The sequence below is a fragment of the Octopus bimaculoides genome, chromosome 10 (assembly GCF_046866305.1).
Source record: "Octopus bimaculoides isolate indiv1 chromosome 10, ASM4686630v1, whole genome shotgun sequence".
NCBI lineage: Eukaryota > Metazoa > Mollusca > Cephalopoda > Octopoda > Octopodidae > Octopus > Octopus bimaculoides.
In genome coordinates this window covers 4,786,766-4,806,807 of record NC_142937.1, presented here as the reverse complement: position 1 = coordinate 4,806,807, position 20,042 = coordinate 4,786,766, and the positions used below count along the sequence as shown (strand labels likewise).

Sequence of the window (20,042 nt, the reverse complement as noted above, 5' to 3'; positions counted from 1 at the left end):
TGTGTGCTAAGAAGTTTACTTCTCAACCACATGACTCCGACTTCAGTCACATTGTGTAGCACCTTGAGCAAGTGTCTACAGCAATAGTTTGGGGTTGACCAAAGCTATGTGAATGAATATGGGAGACAAAAACTGAAAGGAGCCTTTCATGCGTGTGTGTTTGTGGCTGTGTTTGTCACCCACACCGCTTGACAGCCAGCTTTGGTGTGTTTATGTCCCTATAACTGAGCAGTTTGGCAAAAGAGATCGATAGAATAAGTACTAAGCTTAAAAAATATGTCTTGGAGTTTGATTCATTTGGTTAAAAATTCTTCAAGGTGGTGTCCCAGAATGGCCACAGTCTAATGACAGAAACAAGTTACAAATGTGTGTGTGTGTGTATATATATATATGTAGTAGAATAATAAAAAGAAAGTTCTTTGTGCATTACTATATATTTTTCAAATACACACACACACACACACACACACACACACATATATATATACATATGTAAATGTAGTTTGGTGTATGAATGCATGTATACGTGTGTGGGAACGTGTATAAATGATTAGGGGAAGTAAAAAATTATCCACACTTTCATTATAACCTATCTTTATTATTTTCACACTGCCTTCTGCGCATGTGTGCTTATAGTTGGTACTTTTGTGGTCATGTGATCATAGTTTGAGCCTGATCATGCCATTTTTCTCTCTGGTTTTACAGGGTAAGCATGGACGCTCGACTAGCAATGTGCACCAAAGAAGAACAAAGAGCAGTGATCTGAGAGATGGTAATGATGAACCGGTTCACCATTACCATCTCTCAGGCTTGCTGAATCTTCTCATCAGTTGTGTAGGTTGATGGGCATCCTGCTCCCTCTTTGTGTGTTATGCTTATCCAGCCACTTTTAAGCTTCTTTGATGCACTCATACATACTTCTATGCAGTAGTGCATCGTCTCCATATTGTGCTAAAAGCCTCCAATGAATTTCAGTACCTGACACACTTCCCGACCAGAGAAATCGGATCACTACTCTTTGTTCTTCTTTGAACATTTATTTATCCATCTATCTATCTGTCTGTCTATCTGTCTCTCTGTCTCTGTCTGTCTGTATGTCTGTCTGTCTCACACTTTTCTTCAGTTATGGGAGCCCCTTCAGCCTTTAGCCTTGCATGTTGCAAGGCAACCTCACAAGTGCTCGTCCACGAAAAGTACCTAGCATACTATGTAAAACGGTTGCCTTTAGGAAGAGTACTCTGCTGTAGAAACCATGCAGTAATAGAGAGTGGAGCATGATGCAGCTTGTTGGATTCTATCAAACCGTCTGACCTATCCTATCATTGAGAGGGGATGTTTAATAATGACAATGATGATGGTGATGATGACGAAGACGACGATGATGATGATGACAGCAATGGTAGCAGTGGCAGTGACAACCCAATTTAATATAATATACCAAAAGTTATAGCCTTAAATCAGCAAAGTCTCTGCTTCATTTAATAATTCTGTTTCCTTGTAAACATGGTCAGTCAAATCTATCTCAGTCACAAATGTATTTGAAAATGAAGTTAAATAAAAATAAGAATGAATGTCTGTGGATTGTGTGTTTGATTGTTGAATAGCTTTCTGAACATCCACCACTTTAACCCAAGAATGAAGAATGAAAATAGCATCTCATTTCCAATGAAATAAATTGAAGTCTTTATTTTCAGTTTTCTACTGATCAAAATTTTGAATCAAGTGCTCAGCACCATGACAACTTTGCTATCATGTATTCATATTAAATCACGGAAGATTATATTGCTTTCAAAATGTTACTATATATTTTAAGAACTTGGCTTTAATTTGCATCCAGATTATTGCACAATGATGCAGAAAATGTCTGAGAGAGATGAAGATTTATAGGAGAGAAAGTGATAAATTAACTGACAAATATTTGAAGATGAAAAATAGAAACGTTTGTATGTTGTTATATGCATTCAGTGAATTCAGTGTCTACTTATATTAACAAGTTTTCATAATTCTCTTTGTCATCAATATCTAAAATGATATTAATCAAGTGTTATTCAAGTAAGAATCACAGATGCCTAAATTGATAAGGTATCGAACAACTCGTCAAATGGTTCATGATTTATATTGTCATTAGCATTGTGCTGTGTACAAGACAAATTCACTTAAATGTCAATGGCTCAGTATAGCTACCTGTAAGTAGGGTCTACAAAAATGGAATTATATACTTTGTCACACAGCAGTATTCTATAAATGATGAGTGTTTCATAGGTTTCAGTTTAGAGTTAAACTCATCTAGTGACCAGAAAAAGAAATTTCACTCGTTTTTATTAGTTGAAGCTGATTTATCCAGTGACTAATATATATGATCATGAAAATTATTTTAGTTAATCTTCTAGCTCCAGATAATCTTCAAAATAAGGAATTAATGACACAAAATATATCATCATAACTGTAACTATTATTATTATTATTATTATTATTATTATTATTATTATTTAAGGTGGTGAGCTGCCAGAATGGTTAGCACATTGGGCAAAATGCTTAGCGGTATTCCACCTGTCACTCTTCTGAGTTCAAATTCTGCCAAGGTTGACTTTGTTTTCCATCCTCGCAGGGTCAATAAATTAAGTACCAGTTAAACACTAGGATCGTTATAATCAACTAGTCCCCTCCCAACAAATTTCAGGCCTTGTGCCTTTAGTAGAAAGGATCATTATTATTATTATTATTATTATTATTATTATTATTATTTGTCTGAGGTCAACTTTACCTTTCGTCTTTTTGCAGAGTTGATAAAATATGTACCAGTCTGAAAAGCATGATGAGAGAGAGAGAGAGAGAGAGAGAGGGGAAATAAGTGGATGTAATTACTAATTTATTTGCATGTTGTAGAAAGGTGACTTTTTTTTATAAAAACATTACAAATAAATTGGAAGTTGAAAGCTCAAAAAAGTTTTTAAAAAGCGTACGAAGAACCTACGTATATGTTTTTGTCAAACCAATAAGTAGTTAGGAATTTCCAAAGCATGTTGTTTAACGTCGATAAAATTGCCACATTCATGATACTTTGTGGTTGAACTTCTTCAGAGTTCAAAAAGAGCTAACTCCACTTAGGTGATCATTATGTCTTTAGATAATGAAAAGATATAAGCTCTTTTTGAACCCTGAAGTAATGCAACCATAAGATAGTATGAATATAGCTGTTCACACACAGGCATCAAACAATCTGACTTTCACACTGAAAGAGAGGCCTTTGTTGCCAGCAGGGGTAGGAGCTCTCTGAACTTTACCCAACCTAATCTCATTTTCACAGCTACACTCTTGGAGAATCCACCTCCGCTACTAACTTGGTCACCTAGATAGTGAAAGCTATCTTCTACCTCTAGCTTGCCCCACTGGCAGTTGATGGAGTCTATTTTCTGCACATTTTTAGTGTTTATTGTACCTGTGCATCTTCCACATGTAAAAGTTAGTTTCCCTTTTGACCTACCTCTGATGTTGCTGCACCTTTCATGTGTCCAAAGCTTACACTGGGTACATCTTATGGAGTTTCTACCTATACCTTTTCTACAGATTGAGCAGGGCCATCTACCTGAAGGGATCTGTGATTTGTCTGCCTTCCTACTTATTATGGCTTTGGTTTTGCTAGGTTAACGCTAAGGCCCTTTGATTCTAGACCTTACTTCCATACCCAGAACTTCTCTAGTTCAGGTAGTGATTCAGCTATGAGAGCAAGGTCATCAGCATAGACGAAATCCCAGGAGAAGCCTGTCTTAAATTCCTCTGTTATTGCCTGGAGGACTATGATAAACAAGAGCGTTTAAGACTTGCTCATTGTGGGAACTTCTGTATAACAATGACCTTGTTCTCTTTACTGAATCAGAGATTTAGAGAATTGATTCAAAATTTGGAAACAAAACTTAGAATTGAGAGGTCTGAAAGTAAGCTTAACAAAAGCAGAAATTAAGAAGTTATACTTAGCATTAAAAGGAATTTGAATCTACTGACATTGTAAAGTGACCATGATTTGAATGCAGACAAAAGTTAGGCAAGACTTCCATTTGGTATCCCCACTGTAAACTATGGATGCATTAGTGGAATCACTGACAAACAGGGAAGGTAGACCTCATATGGGGCAGATACACAAGATTTGTTTACAGCAAAGCTACACGTGAAAATACTGGAAGCTCCCTAGAAGAAGCTGATGTTTCTTTTTTTTTATATGGGTAATTTAATTAGCACATGATGTAGGTATTCTGAAAGCATAGTTGCCTGTGTAAGAAGTCCTAGGAGCTATTGCATCTGTTGGCGTCAAAGGTTTTTGTCTCTCAGTTAGTAGGATAGATTATACAATTTTTGCATAGAAGGTACAATGCAGCATTAAAATGATACATTGGCAGATCTGTGAAGGTTGGAAAGGAATAAGGCAAGCATGACAACCATTAAAAGTTATGAATGTTATCAGTGTCAAAAAAACCTCTGGTTTTTGAAGCTATGTAAATTAAACCTCAAATCAGATACTGAAATGCTTTTAGTTTTCGATTTCTGTTGCTGCAGTACTCTTTTCTAAACAGCTATTGTTCTTATATTCAGCTTCTTTTCAAAAGTTAATTTCCAAAATGTTTCTTTAGTGGGTACCATACCGTCTATATTATTGCTGTGTATTGTCCTGTAGAAATTGTGTTGGTTGTTTCCAAGATGTAAATATCAGAATAGCGTCCTTCTCTAATGATATATTGTTTTAATCTATTATTTAAAGCAGATATTTTCGTATTTTGTTTTATACATTTGAGCGTTTGTAATGTTTGTCCATTGTTTATACTATGTTTAATTATTATACAATACATGTTTTTGGTAATATTTCTAGAAGGGTTATATTCTGTCTATTCTATGTTGGTAACTTCTGTCTTTTATAATGATGCATTGTTTATTTAATACTCTATAGTTTATTCTATTGAGTATGGAAGTATAAAGGAAATTAACTGGGTAATAGAATTGGCAGAAACATTAGCATGCCAGGCAAAATGCTTAGCGGTATTTCGTCTGCCGTTACATTCTGAGTTCAGATTCCTCCGAGGTTGACTTTGCCTTCCATTTTTGCACTGGGGTCAATATAATCGACTTAATCCCTTTGTTTGTCCCCTCTGTGTTTAGCCCCTTGTGGGTAATAAAGAAATAAGAATTGGGTACCATAATGTTGTTATTTCTCTGTACATCACTGATAGTGTCCCTAAATCTTTGTTGCTCTGTAAGAGAAGGCCTATTAAACATATGTCCACAACTGATAGTCTTTAGCAAGCTGTTGATGTATGTATCATCAACTTCTTGTTCAACTTTTATTGAAGTGACCAAATTTCAACTACAGCAGGAATTTTGATGCTACTGAAGAAACTGGTTATCAGAAGTTGTAATGTCTATATTATTAACATAAACATATTATGTAGATTAGTAATTATATCATAATTACTGTATTTAACATTACTAACATAATCTCCCCTAGTGCCCTCAAATAAACTGTAGCATTCACAGCCTTGATTTTTAAATTTGTTTACTAGTATTCTCTATGTTCATATTGTCCACATTGATGATAATTTGTTTTAACAGCTGCTATTCATTGCACAGTGCAAATTGTATATGTTTATATTTGTTATATTGACACATTGCCTGTATGGTATAAATGCACTTATGATAGTCTGAAAGTAACTTTCAACAACATTCAAATCAATTCCTTTTATTCGTCACATCATTCATCTCATTGTTGCTGTGTTCCCCTATGTACTAGCATATCTTAAGAAAACAAAATGACCATCAGTAACTCTGCATTTCTGGCAAATTGGTAGAATTGCTGGTGTTGGAAAAAACGTCTTGCAATATTTCTCTAGTTTGTTACATTTTGAGTTCAAATCCCACTAATTTCAACTTTGCTTTTTGTCCTTTCAAGGTTGATAAAATACATTATTTGTCTTGTATTGGGGGAAAGTGGTATTTACTAACCCCAATTTCCTTAAAAATTTAGGCCTTGGGCTAAAATTAAAAGCAATTATTATTGTTATTATTATTACTTTCCCTAAGGTGGCGAGCTGGCAGAAACATTAGCACACCAGGTGAAATGCTTACCGGTATTTCATCCGTCTTTATGTTCTGAGTTCAAATTCTGCCGAGGTTGACTTTGCCTTTCATCCTTTCAGAGTTGATAAATTAAGTACCAGTTGCTTACTGAGGTTGATCTAATCGACTGGCCCCTTCCCCCAAAATTTCGGGTCTTGTGCCTAGAGTGAAAAAGAACTGTTAGCATGCCAGGAAAATACTCAGTGATATTTAGTCCATCTTTATGTCCTGAGTTCAAATTCTGCTGAGGTAGATTTTGCCTTTCATCCTTTTCACATCGATAAAATAAGTACCAGTGCTGGGGTCGATGTAATCGATTATTCCCCTCCACCAAATTTCAGGTTTTGTGCCTATAGTAGAAAGGATTATTACTGTTACCACTACCACTTTGTTATAAATGTCTTACATTTATCCTCTTTCTGTCCTTTTGGAACCATGGCGCATGTAAAAAAAGAATAACAGCTAAAAATAGACACATTTTCATATGATACATAGATGTAGGCAAACATTTCCAAGTGTCTTAATTATAGACATGACATGCACACCATATGAAGAGAATCCAGGTGTTTGCCATCATAAGCATAATGTGGCAGATCTGATAGAGTGTCAGACATAAAACCTTACACTATTTGGTTATTATTGTGAGTTCGCACCATGCCCTGGCCAACTTTACATCTTCTCTTTCTAGCGCCAATAAATAAGTACCAAAGCACCGGAGTTATATAACAGACTGGGAAGACGGAAAGCTGGCAGAAACGTTAGCACCCCAGGTGAAATCCTTAGCAATATTTCATCCATCTCTACGTTCTGAGTTCAAATTCCGCCAAGGTTGACTTTGCCTTTCATCCTTTTGGGTCGATAAATTCAATGTCATATCAAATCCATTGTTATCAGCATCAAACATGAAACACGTTTTTGTTGATGAAAGATTATATGTTTTGAACGCATACATCAGCTATATTATAGAATGGTATCAATTTTTACACATTTAACACATAACTGTATGCTCCTAAGATATTGGCTACTAAACCTTTGAAGTATATACCAGTGATATCTATGGCATATAGAGGCAGGCTATAGAAGCATGTTTAATTGGTGAGCTGTTCAGAAGCCTAGTGTTTTTATATGAGTTCTTGCCAATGTCAGTAAAACTTTTCGTGTTAATAAACCTAATCACCAATAAAACACTTAAACAAGTGATCAGAAATTAGATTATGTATAAGGAATCTATGTCCTATATAGTTTATTGGTTGACTAAAGTTATTAATAAAATGGTAGTTAAATAATAAGTTAATTTCACAAAATCTATGTTATAAAGTAACTTTTGGGTATAATATCAATTCTGTGGTTACTATATTGTTTGAACTAGTTTGAAAGATCCTTTATACTTGATACTCATCATTCACCATGAAGTCCCTTACTAGATATCATGGTTTATAAACTATTTTGTTGCTTCTACAAATATTTGTTATTATTTTGAATATTTTAAAGATGGTCATCCATTTTTACATTGTATGTTCAAATTCTGCGGGGGTCTACTTTGCCTCTCATCCTTTCAAGGTTGTTAAATTAAGTATCAGTTGAGTATTGGGGTCAATATAATCGACTTGCCCCCCCCCTCCCCCAACTTACTGGCCTTGTGCCAAAATTTGAAACCATTATTTTAAATACTTGAAATAATCACTTGCTTAATCTCTGAAGATTTAGATTTCATGTCTATTTCATATCTCATAATCATTTTCAATTAAAAAAAAATGTCTTAAAACTTGCAGTAAGCAACAGAAGCATTAATAGTTATCTGGTTGCAAATAGATGACTTCTTCTCTAAAAATTCAGACTTCATATTCATATAAGTTAAAAAAGTCACAGTAATCTTCATAGCACATACTTGTCTAATATATTTTGTAGTAATCGCTAATCCCAATAACTGTCTAAGAACAACAAAAGGAACGATTAATGAAGAATGTTTAAAATTAAATTCAGTATCTGTAATTCATTTGCAAAGTAAGCATAAAACATTTTCCATGTGTTTTAATCAGTTTTGTGACATGACAATATTCTGTATATATATATTATTTTAAATTTTGATGTCATGTCTGAAAATAGAATAATTACATCATAATGATTGAAATAGAAAAGAAAAGATTCAGTTCCATGATATTCTTCTTTTCCATTTTGTTTTTATTTAGATCAGTCTCTGTGGAAATCTACTTTTAAGCAAGTTAATACTGTTTGCAGTTTCTAATATTGTTTTCTTTTTCGTTCACTTCAGTTCAATATTTAGTTGATCACTCTTTTCTCTTAAGCCAACAAAAGATTGTTTTTCTCAATAATAAATATATTATTAAAAAAAAAAAACAATGTTGGAAAGCTCTACAACATCTTCGCATCATGGAATAACATTTTAGATTATTAACTTCATCTTTTCTTTTTATTAAAATACTAAGTTTCAAATAGTTTGCTCTTCATTTTCATAAGTTGGAAGATTTGTCATGTTTTGTAAGTATGCATGCTTGTGTGTGTGTGTGTGTGTGTGTGTGTGTGTGTGTGTGTGTTCTTGATCTAGGATTGGCCTTATCTCAGTATTAATGATTTTGCATAGAAGTTTTGAGTATGGCTTATGTGTAATAAATCTGCAGGAAATTGATTGTACAACATGCTGTAATCGAGTACAAACAACTACAAGTTACACATATGATCAATTAACTATACCACTTGCATCTTCCAGTGAAACAGATTTTACTTGTAAATATTAATAAGTGGAAAACAATAGATCAATTATGTAAATTATATGAAAATTGCAAAATTTGTTTAGTGTAATTGCTTCTTTACTTTTGAAACCACAATTTTATCATTTGTGCTGCTTTATAAGTCTTGTATTCAAGTATTTAATAGTTTTATTTGAAAAATTCTTTTAGTTATAATAAACCACTAATAGATACTTTTGATGATAAAATGACAATCAGTTCTATTTATCACACTATTCCAGAAACATTTTTCTTATGACAATAAACTTAACAATTATGCTAAGTAAAACATGAAAGCAGTTTCATACAACCAATGATTTCAAGAATATATCTGAATTTCTAGAGCTGTCAGATTAAGTTAAATATATGGATATAAAATGAAATGATAATTGAATTATTTGTACTTTCATTTAGATTTTCAAATATTTCTTTTTTTTGAAATAACTATATAATCAATATTTAGGTTACTTTCTTGTTTCTAACCTACTATTTGAAGACTTTTTCTTCTGTTTGCTAATACTATATACATATATATACACACACACACATGGTGCACGCGCGCACACACACATACACACACACACATACACACATATTATTATTAACAGATTTCTTATTTTTATCATATAGAGTTCATTAATAAATTACATAAGAATGTTGATACTAAAATGTCATTCTATATTTGTAATGGATTTCAGGAAATACGAATCGACTGACAGTATAGAGTTTTCATGTGCATTATCTTAATTTATAGGGAGGGAAGTGAGACGGGATTGATATTTTTCTTAATTTTTTTTTAATTCTTTCTATATTTTTGATATTTTAGTGTTGCTACTTCAGATGACTGTATCATTTGCAAAGAAGTTTTGTAATCCAATATAGTTGTTGATTTTTCTTAATATAGTTCTGGATTTAGTATTTCAGGAATTAAATGACTTTATAGAAATTTCTAAGCACAGTATTTCAGTGAATGCTTAGTAGCATGTTCACGAAGGATGGATAGTAATCAAGGAAATACACTGGAATTTAAGAAAATAATTTTACTCCCAGTAACTGTACATCCACCCCAGCAAAGTACACAGGTAGTAAGATTTTGACATTATTTTGGAGAAGATACTTCATTACAAACAAATATTCAGAATAATACTGCTAGTATTCTTGTTAATAATGTTCTTGTAATTTCCAAGATGTTTTTATATATCAGAAAATATATTGTATAAACAGTTTGGATATTAATAGAAATTCTTCTGTCAATTTTACATTCATATTTGTATTTGTCTGATCATTATATTAGACCATGACAGCATCTATTTTTATTTGTAAAATCGTTCATACGTTTTTGTTTTACCTGAAGTGTACTGTACAACGAAGCCATATTATACTACTTATACAATATTACATTTTGTAAACCTCTCATAAACCTTAACATTTTATATTATGTAACAAAATGCTATTGACTATTACATGTCACAATACTGTGCAACCTTGTCATCATCCGTAGTAGTTTTACTCTTTTGTTGAGGAGGCTTCCAAGATTCATGAAACCCCAAGGCTATATATTAGTTTGAGTTAGTGTGTAGAAAGAGTTGAGAGATTGATTTCTCTATTGGTTAGTTTTTGAAGCCTCTGTATCCATGACTCTACTGCATTAAGACAACAGGAGGCTTGTCCAACTGCAACAAGATGCAGGTCCTGCAATTTGTCATGCTCTGTCATGATACCTTCTCTCAGTGTGTGAGAGGTAATAACATAACTATTGGTAGGATTTCAATTCCAATGTGGAATTTGAACTCAAAGCACAAAGAATTAAAACACATAATACAATGCTGTTTTCCTTATGCTCTAACAATTCTATCAATTTATTGCATTTAACTGATATTTATTTATAAACTCTGAAAGGACAATTGATAATGCTGACCATGATAAGATTTGAACTTGAGGTGCAGAGAGCTGGAACAAATATCACAAAATATTTTATCTGGCATTCTAACAACTCTGCCATTTCACCACCTACACATCACCACACTATAAAATATTCTACCACAATATATCATTCCATTCAACAATGCAGCATTATATCTGTATACACTGTACCAATGGGAATAGTATAACAATTCTTTTATCAAAATAGGGATGAGTGAAAGGGTAGGTAGCTAGCCAAAGTGTTTCATACTATCTAGTTTGGTACTTCATATTTTTAAATTTAAATATGACCAGGATAAATGAAATACCAGTGAGACCTATGTATATTATATTAATTATAATATGACCCATGTCAGCATTGAAAGTAGCCATAAAATGGTAATAAGGATGATCCCACCCTCTTACACTGTTAACCTTATGCCTAGCAAAAATCATCTATTAAATAACCATTGGCTAACATACCATAACATGACACTAACCACTTCAGTATCTGTATCATGCATCATAATTCTCACCATCATCATCATCATTGTTATCGTTAGTTCTACTAATGAAATAAATACAGTTGCTAGGATAAATTTGATTAAAAGTTCAAACCATTTCAGTTACTGCATTAATTCCCTAGGAAAAGCCATCAAAGGTATAACTTCTTTCATTTCTTTTTCCCTATTTCTCTGTTGTCAACCCTAATTAAGAAATTATAGTTAATAACAAAATTGCTATTGCTCATTAATGGGTTTAAGTCTAATATTGCTTTATTAACTCTGGGGTAGTATCCATTTTCTAATGGCATCTTTTTTAATATTATATTACCTCTCACACAATATATAAAGCATATAAAAAAAAGACTCTTTTCTCTAGAGATGCAAGATTTGTTCAGTATTATATTATGTCATCAACTTTGTTCCTCATATTAAACAAAAATGTGTATTAAGCAGAATTTGTATAATCCACTTTATCAACATTATTGCTCAGCCTGTAGTATATAAGTGCACTGAGATAGCAGTATGTGGAATGGCCTAAACCATTTAAAAGCTAATAAAAAAAGATATATATCTGTTAATTCAGTTTCATTTCACTACAGGCACTATTTTGTTTCTCTGTCATTTACAATAAATTTAATTAAGGGATGGATGGATGACAAATAGACAACCAGACTGACAGAAAGACAGACCAACAGACAGATAGAAGCTTCTTTGCAAAACAAACAACAAATATAAATTTCTGTTAAAAAATAAAGAACTGATCTAGAATTTAAGTTGGAAATTCGCCAAACAGGTGCTTGAAGTTAACAAAATTATCCGGATTTCTCATGTTTCAGGAATATCACACAATGCCTGGCATATAAAGTTTATTTCCATTGATATTGTATAGTGTTTAAGTTGCTTGATATGAATACATATTCTTGGGTTTGTTCATTAAAAAAAATAATAATAAATATTACAAGAGAAATTCCTACTCTTCTTTCTTACGAGTATTAGTAACCAATTTTTTTTATGATACATGAAATTATGAACATATAGGAGTCTCAATATGATATATCAGCAACCCATATTAAAACTAAGATTTGTTATATATCTTTCAAATGATTTTTTTTTTTTTTCAGATTTAGTATCTATAAGCATCATCTTTGTGATTTATAGTGTATATAATATCATTCAGGCGAGCAAAATCAGAAACAATTTGGACAAAATTTATTTTGTTATTTAGTTCTGTTCATTTACGATTTGGGTTCAAATACTACCAAGAGCAACATTGCTTTTCAGGTTCCAGAATAAATAAAATAAGTACTTATAATAAACAAGGGTTGGTTTAATTAAATGTACCCCTCCACCAAAAGCGTATGTCCTTAATACCAATGTTAAGAATCATTTTTATTGTATTAGACACATTATTTTTACATTTTGTTTGTTTGTTTGTATAAAGGAATACTTATTATTCTCAATACTCAGAGTTAAATAAATATATTCAAACAGACATTAAAATATGGTTTGTTTATAAAGAGATCACTGTGCTTTGATTTTTGCACTTATCTATATTTATCGATCAGTTTGTCTGTCCATCTCTCTCTCTCTCTCTCCACACACACACCTATATATATATAAATGCATATATGTGTATATATATATATATATATATATATATATATATAAATATATAAATGCATATATGTATATATATATATGTATGTATATATATATATATATATATATATATATATAAGTATATATATATATAAGTATATATACATATATATATAAGTGTATATATATATATAAATATATATATAAGTGTGTATATATATCATCATCATCATCATCATTTAACGTCCGCTTTCCATGCTGGCTTGAGTTGGACAATTTGATTGAGGACTGGCAAACCAGATAGCTGCACCAAGCTCAAATCTGATCTGGTACAGTTTCTACAGCTGGATGCCCTTCCTAACGCCAACCACTCTGAGAGTGTAGTAGGTGCTTTTACATGCCACTGGCACAAGGGCCAGTCAGGTGGTACTGGCAACGGCCATGCTCAAAAGGTGTTTTTTACGTGCCACCTGCACAGGAGCCAGTCCAGCGGCACTGGCAACAACCTCGCTCAAATATTTTTCACATGCCACCGGCACAAGTGCCAGTGAGGCAACACTGGTAATGATCACGCTCAAATGGTGCTTTTGACATGCTACCATCTCTGAAGCCGGTCAGCTGCTCTGGCAACGATCATGCCTGGATGGTGCTCTAAGGGCTCTACTAGCACAGATGCCAGTCATACACACACACACACACACACACATATATATATATATATATATATATATATATATATATATATATATATTGAAAACCAGTGGATAGATTCCACTGAAATTAGATAAATAACCTTCGAACAGACAGTCAGTAGCGCCGCCTGGCTGGAGCTTGGCTGCTCTGCATTGACAGGGGGCAACACCCTGAAACTAGTCTGCAGATGCCAAAACAGCAGGGGGAAGCTGCTGACCTCCCCTGTTCGAAGGTTATAAAGGACACAGGTTTCGTGTGTCACATAGCTAGCTAGAGGCGATGGCTTCTTGGAGCTAATTCACGGCAGCTTTCGTCCTAATTTTGGGACTACCATGTTGGCTTGGCGATAACTATTAATTTCCAGTACCGCTGCCGTAGTCTCCTTTAGAGAGACTTAGAAATATTAATAACTATATATATATATATATATATATATATATATATGAGTATGAATAAATGTATGTGCATATATATAATTTACCATCTAAAAACTTAGAATTACACACACAAAGCACTTGACACACTCATATGCAATATACATGCAACACTATATATATGTGTGTGTGTGTGTAATGTTGTGTGTATATTGTGAATGTGTGTGTCTAGTCATTTGTGTGTGTAATTCTAAGTTTTTTTTATAGTAAATTATGAAGAATTGTATTGAGCATAATAAGCAAATAAATTGGCACAAAAAAGCACAACATTGTATGTAAAACATTCTGTATTTAAAATATTTAATCTTTCTGTAGAATTATTTACCGAGGTATTTTCAGACCGAATGTGTTAATTTTATTGTATGTCAAAAACACAACTTGCTGAAATATTTAGAGTTATAACACAAATATTAATCTAAGCAAAAGTATTTGCTTTATGCAAATGTTAAGCATACAAATATGCTTTCTGATACTGATTTTACATTAGTTTGTATTTGTAGTGGCAAGTTTTATTTCTCTGCTTTCAGACGTATAGTCTAAGGATAAACTGGAGTATTGAGGATTTTGTATAAACTTAGCATAACATTTGTACATCATGCAGTTAAGAAGATTGCCTTGCAACCACATCATTCTTGGTTCAATCCTAACACATATAGTAGTTCCTTTGGCAAGTGTTCTACGATGTAGTTTTGAACTGAACAATGCCTTTTGAGTGGAATTTTGTTGACAGAAACTGGAAACATGTACCCACATATAGGATGGATATGCTAATCAATTGTGTGTGTGTGCTTATGTTTACACGTATTGTTAGAACTGTTGTTGGAATTTCTAATGTCTTGTAATTCAATGGTCAGACAAATAAAGGTATTCCTGGATTCAATATAATTGACTAGACTCCTGAAGATGTTGGTGCCCCCAAATCATTACAGTACAATGAAATGTGCATCATCAATTCCTTCTAAATGATTATATACTCACTTTGTTTCCAAATATAAAAAGAAAAATAATATGTATGCTTTCACTTCAAAATCTCAACATTTAATACAAATATATGCTAATCAACTCTGACTATAACAAATGCTGATATCCTAAATCTTATACATTACTGACGAGTTGCAGCACTATATCAAACTGTTTCATTACATCCCATATGATTCTCCTCTTCCTTCTCTATGTCTATTTGTAACTGTCCAAAAATGAATAGATAAAAGGAATTTACTTTTCTACAATATTGTACTAAAAATCTCCAGACAACAATTCTTAACAAATGTTCTACTGAATATAGTTGAATTAGATATTAATTAATTTCCAAACTTCATTTAATGACTATTGTAATTATGCTTATAAATTAGATAATATACAACAAGAAATATTATTACTTTCTAACTTTAAACTTTGTGTACATAACTCAATTTTTTGGAATGATTTCATTTTGTTTTTGAATAATTTCAAATCTGAAAATGTTGAATTATTTCATAGAAAATCATCATGACATACAATGATAAAAATGATACTGTAAACTTAAAATATAAAACATTTAAAGCAAATACTTTTCAATTCAATTTTTTTTATTAGCTGTAAAAGTAACAAAAGCACATTAAGCACACATGCATTCACAGAAATATGGAACATGTATTACAAAAACAGATATGCTTGCTTGCGTATACAAATGGAAGAACTCTGTTCCTTATTCTGAAACTTTGTTTTTGCATATATCTTTATATATAATTCATTCTAAAACATTTATAAATCCTGTGGTGAAAATATGGGTATTTATAGATTTTATTGTGAATTCAGTTGATAACCAAAATCTCATAACAGAATATTGCTTTAGTTTGCTTATGAACTTGCTGTGTCTGGAAACTGAATGTGATGGTTTTGTATGACAATTGTTTTATTACTCAGATAGGTTTTCTTAATCTACCATCATACAATCCTACATATAGTAGAGCACCATCATTGTGATAATATTTCAATGAAAAGACATGGTCAGAATAATTTTGTGAAAACCATTAAGTACAGGAGAAGGTGTTGGATTAGGACTTAATTATTCTTCCTCATATGCACAGGCATGGCGGTATGGTAAGAAGTTTGCTTTTCAGCCACATGGTTCTGGGTTCAGTCTCACTGCATGGCACCTTGGGAGAGTGTCTTCTACTATAGCCTTGAGCTGACCAACGCCTTGTGAGTGGATTTGGTAGACGGAAACTGAAAGAAGCCTGTCGTATATATATATATATATATATATATATATATATATATATATATATATATGTGTGTGTGTGTATATATTTATGTGTGTGTGTGTGTATATATTTATGTGTGTGTTTGTGTCTGAGTTTGTCCATCCACCATCACTTGAAAACCGATATTGGTGTGTTTATGTCCCAGAAACTTAGTGGTTCAGCAAAAGAGACCGATAGAATAAGTATTAGGCTTACAAAGAATAAGTCCTGGGGTCAATTTGCTTGACTAAGGCATTGCTCCAGCATGGCAGCAGTCAAATGACTGAAATGTATAAAAAGAATAAAAGAATACATAAAGTGAGTAGATATTGTTTTATGCCGGTATGAGTTGGATCGAAAAATTATAAAATATCTGCACCTCATTATACCTGTAAGAGCTTCTATGAAAAAAAAAAGACAAATAGAAAAGGAAAAGACAAATAATGATAATATAACTAGATGCATATTAGTGGCCAAACAGATTTTGGTATGTGCATGAACAAATATGTTTCTAGATGAAAAAAAATAATTAAATAATAAAGATAATTGAATTACATGAAGCTGTATGGGGATAAGCAAAAAACAAATTTGAAATTGATAATTAGAAGTTTTGTATATCATCATCATCATTATTGTCGTTTAACGTCCGCTTTCCATGCTAGCAAGGGTTGGATGATTTGACTGAGGACTGGTGGACCAGGAGGCGACACCAGGCTCCAATCTTATTTGGTAGAGTTTCTACAGCTGGATGCCCTTCCTAACGCCAATGACTCCGAGAGTGTAGTGGGTGTTTTACATGCCACCGGCACGAGGGCCAGTCAGGTGGTACTGGCGATGGCCATGCTTGAAATGGTATATTTTACGTGCCACCTGCACAGGAGCCAGTCCATCGGCACTGGCAACGATCTCGCTCGAATGTCTTTTCACGTGCCACTGTGTGTATATATATATATATATATATAATCACAGGAGTGGTTCTGACCGCATGGCGCCTTGAGCATGTATCTTCTACTACAGCCTTAGGGCTTGTGAGTGGATTTGGTAGCCGGAAACTGAAAGAAGCCCGTCATATATATATATTTGTATGTGTCTGTATTTGTCTCCCCACCATTGCTTGACAACCAGTGTTGGTGTGTTTACATCCCTGTAACTTAGTGGTTCAGCAAAAGAGAACGACATAATAAGGACTAGGCTTACAAAGAATAAGTCTTGGGGTCAGTTTGTTTGACTAAAGGCAGTGTTCCAGCATGGCCACAATCAGATGACTGAAACAAGTAAAAGAATAAAAGATTATATATATATATATATATTGTTCATACATCCTACAGGTTAATTGCTTTACCAAAACAATCTTTTTAAAAATTCTGGAAATAAGTTTTAAGATAGCTTAATTTTTAAATGAATAGAGGCTAAAATTTCTACAAAAATGTCTTTGTTTGTTTTAATTAAAGTTTATATATTGTATTGTTTAATCTTAAAAGATTAATTAAAGCAAAAAAAAAATGTCACTCTCTTTAAAAAGATATCCTTGACAAAATTATTACTGATGGATTTAAGGTATTACTTGTCAAAATCATTTTAAAATAGAAATGTGATTATCTGAGTAAAAACATACTGTACAACAAAAACAATATGGCCTTGGATGAGCCTACACATAATGATCATTTAGCAGCAGTTGTAAGTTAATGAAGTAAAGTATTGCTGACAGGGAAAATAAATGGAAGGAATATTGTATGAACAATTGTATCATTGAATATAAATAAAAGGAAATAATTACAATAAAATCATTTACATATATGTGCGAATGTGTCTATGCTTCCATAAGTGTGTATATGTTTATGCATGTATATAAATATGTATATATGTTTATATATGTATATGTGTGTATATATATATATATATGATTATATGTGCAATATGTGCATTATATGGATATATCTTTTGGTGTATATGAATTTATATATAATATCTATGTATGTATATGTGTATGTATGTATGTATAGTTACAATATATTGCATGAGTATTAGACAGTTCTCTTTTTCAATTATATCAACACATGTATATCTAAATTCATATATATTTATGTATGTACATATATGTATGTGTGTACATATATACACACACACACACACACACACACACATATATATATATATATATATATATATATATATCAAGAACTTTTCATAAAGAAAGAAGCTACTTGTATGGTGTAAAGAAAGGGAGGAAACAGCAATGGGAAAATAGGAAAAAAATGGAACTCGTTGATTGACCTGTCAACAAGAATAATTTGAAACCTGGGGAAATAGATTGAGATCTTTTGAATCGAAGATAGCTGCAAGCCATATAGGCTAACTAAATATTTCATGCAATGTAGGCAGGATTTCTATTTTGGAAAAGAGGAAATGAGGTTGAAGTTCTAAAATTTAAAAAAAGAAACAATCACATAAAAGTATAATGAATATTTTTAACATTTATTTGTATTGTGACACCTCTCTGCCACTCATTTTCAATGATCTCTCTCTCTCTAATTTACTTGTTTTTCTTTCTTTCACTCATAGTTCCCTGTTTGATCTCACTAATTCCGATATTCTTCACTCCTTGACACTGTATGTCAACTGTTAACTTACCTTTTACGTTGCATATTCTCATGGCAAATATTATCCACATTTTGCTCAATTTCTATTGTTCTTTTAAATTCTTTATTCTATTCATTTATTCTGTTCTGCCACTTCTTAACATTGTACACTCCTTAATATGTACATTGTATTGCTTCATTTAACAGCTTTGTAATTCAATTAACTAATCTCTCATTTGTCACTACCATTACTATGCCACTAACATAGACAGCCTTTTCTAACATATCAAGTGCTTGTGCCATATTACCAAAACCTCTCTATGTGTAGTAAAATTTTGATATTTAGTAACTCTTGTACTTATCTATCTGGTGGTACATGTCATGTGCTAGATGAGGCTAACATAGAATCATTCACAAGCTGTATTCAGAATCCTAGTCTGTTTCCAATAGTTAGGCAAACTGAAATGAGTGGTGAACTCTAGTCTAAAATAGAACAAGATTGGCACAGTAAACATTCCTGATTGATTCATTATGAATTCCTGAACAGAAATAATGTAGAGGAAAATATTCTATTGAGAAATACAATGAAATGACAATAAAAGATTTAAAATAAATTCCCCATGAGCAGTTTGTCAAATACCATACTTAATCAGAAGCAATAAGGCATCACAAGACAAGAAATTCTCTGTTACATATGTTTCAAATCCAAGTTTCAATATGTGACAATGTCTGATTTTAAAGAGCTAGAATACTGAATATATTGTCACATTTATACAATAATTTTGTTAAATTTCCCTAACACATATTTACTCATCAGATAAAAGAAAAAAATATCTAAAAGCTCAATTGCTTCAAATCATAATAGCACTAGATTTGGATTTCTTTTAAAGGACTTGTTTAAATTAGGAAAAGATTGCTCATTTCAGTGTAAAACAAAGAACAAGATTTAATTATCAAATCTTGATGTCACTATAGCCTAAAAATGGCAGAATCAGTAGAAAAGGATGTAAACAATCTATTTTTATTTTCATAATTTTGAACCAGTGATTGGGTTATTCTAAAACAATTTAACTACTGACTACAGTTACCCTATTTTCAGTGTGAGTGAAATATGACTAGAGGTTATAATCCTCTCTTCCATTCTGACATAGAGCAGATCAGCTTGTGACACAGAATCCAAAACACTTAACTGGTAGCCAGTTCATTATCATTGAAGAAAGTTAAACTTCAGGGTACACACAGGTGTTCAATTATA

At 32.3% G+C, this 20,042-nt stretch overlaps 1 protein-coding gene across 46 annotated transcripts in view; it reads left to right on the top strand.

The window, feature by feature from the left end:
- The window catches only part of LOC106869047 (MAGUK p55 subfamily member 7), an 850,742-nt gene that overhangs the window by 425,213 nt on the left and 405,487 nt on the right, over positions 1-20,042 (top strand). Inside the window, exon 1 of one of the 46 annotated variants that reach the window (XM_089358337.1) lies at positions 9,800-9,931. The exons of 44 other annotated variants lie outside the window; for them this stretch is intronic. In XM_089358337.1, coding sequence (XP_089214463.1) covers positions 9,845-9,931 — 87 coding nt within the window. In that variant the 5' untranslated portion in view covers positions 9,800-9,844. Of the gene's footprint in view, positions 1-9,799; positions 9,932-20,042 lie in introns of those variants that run through there. One more of the 46 variants, XM_089358336.1, reaches the window with a different exon arrangement.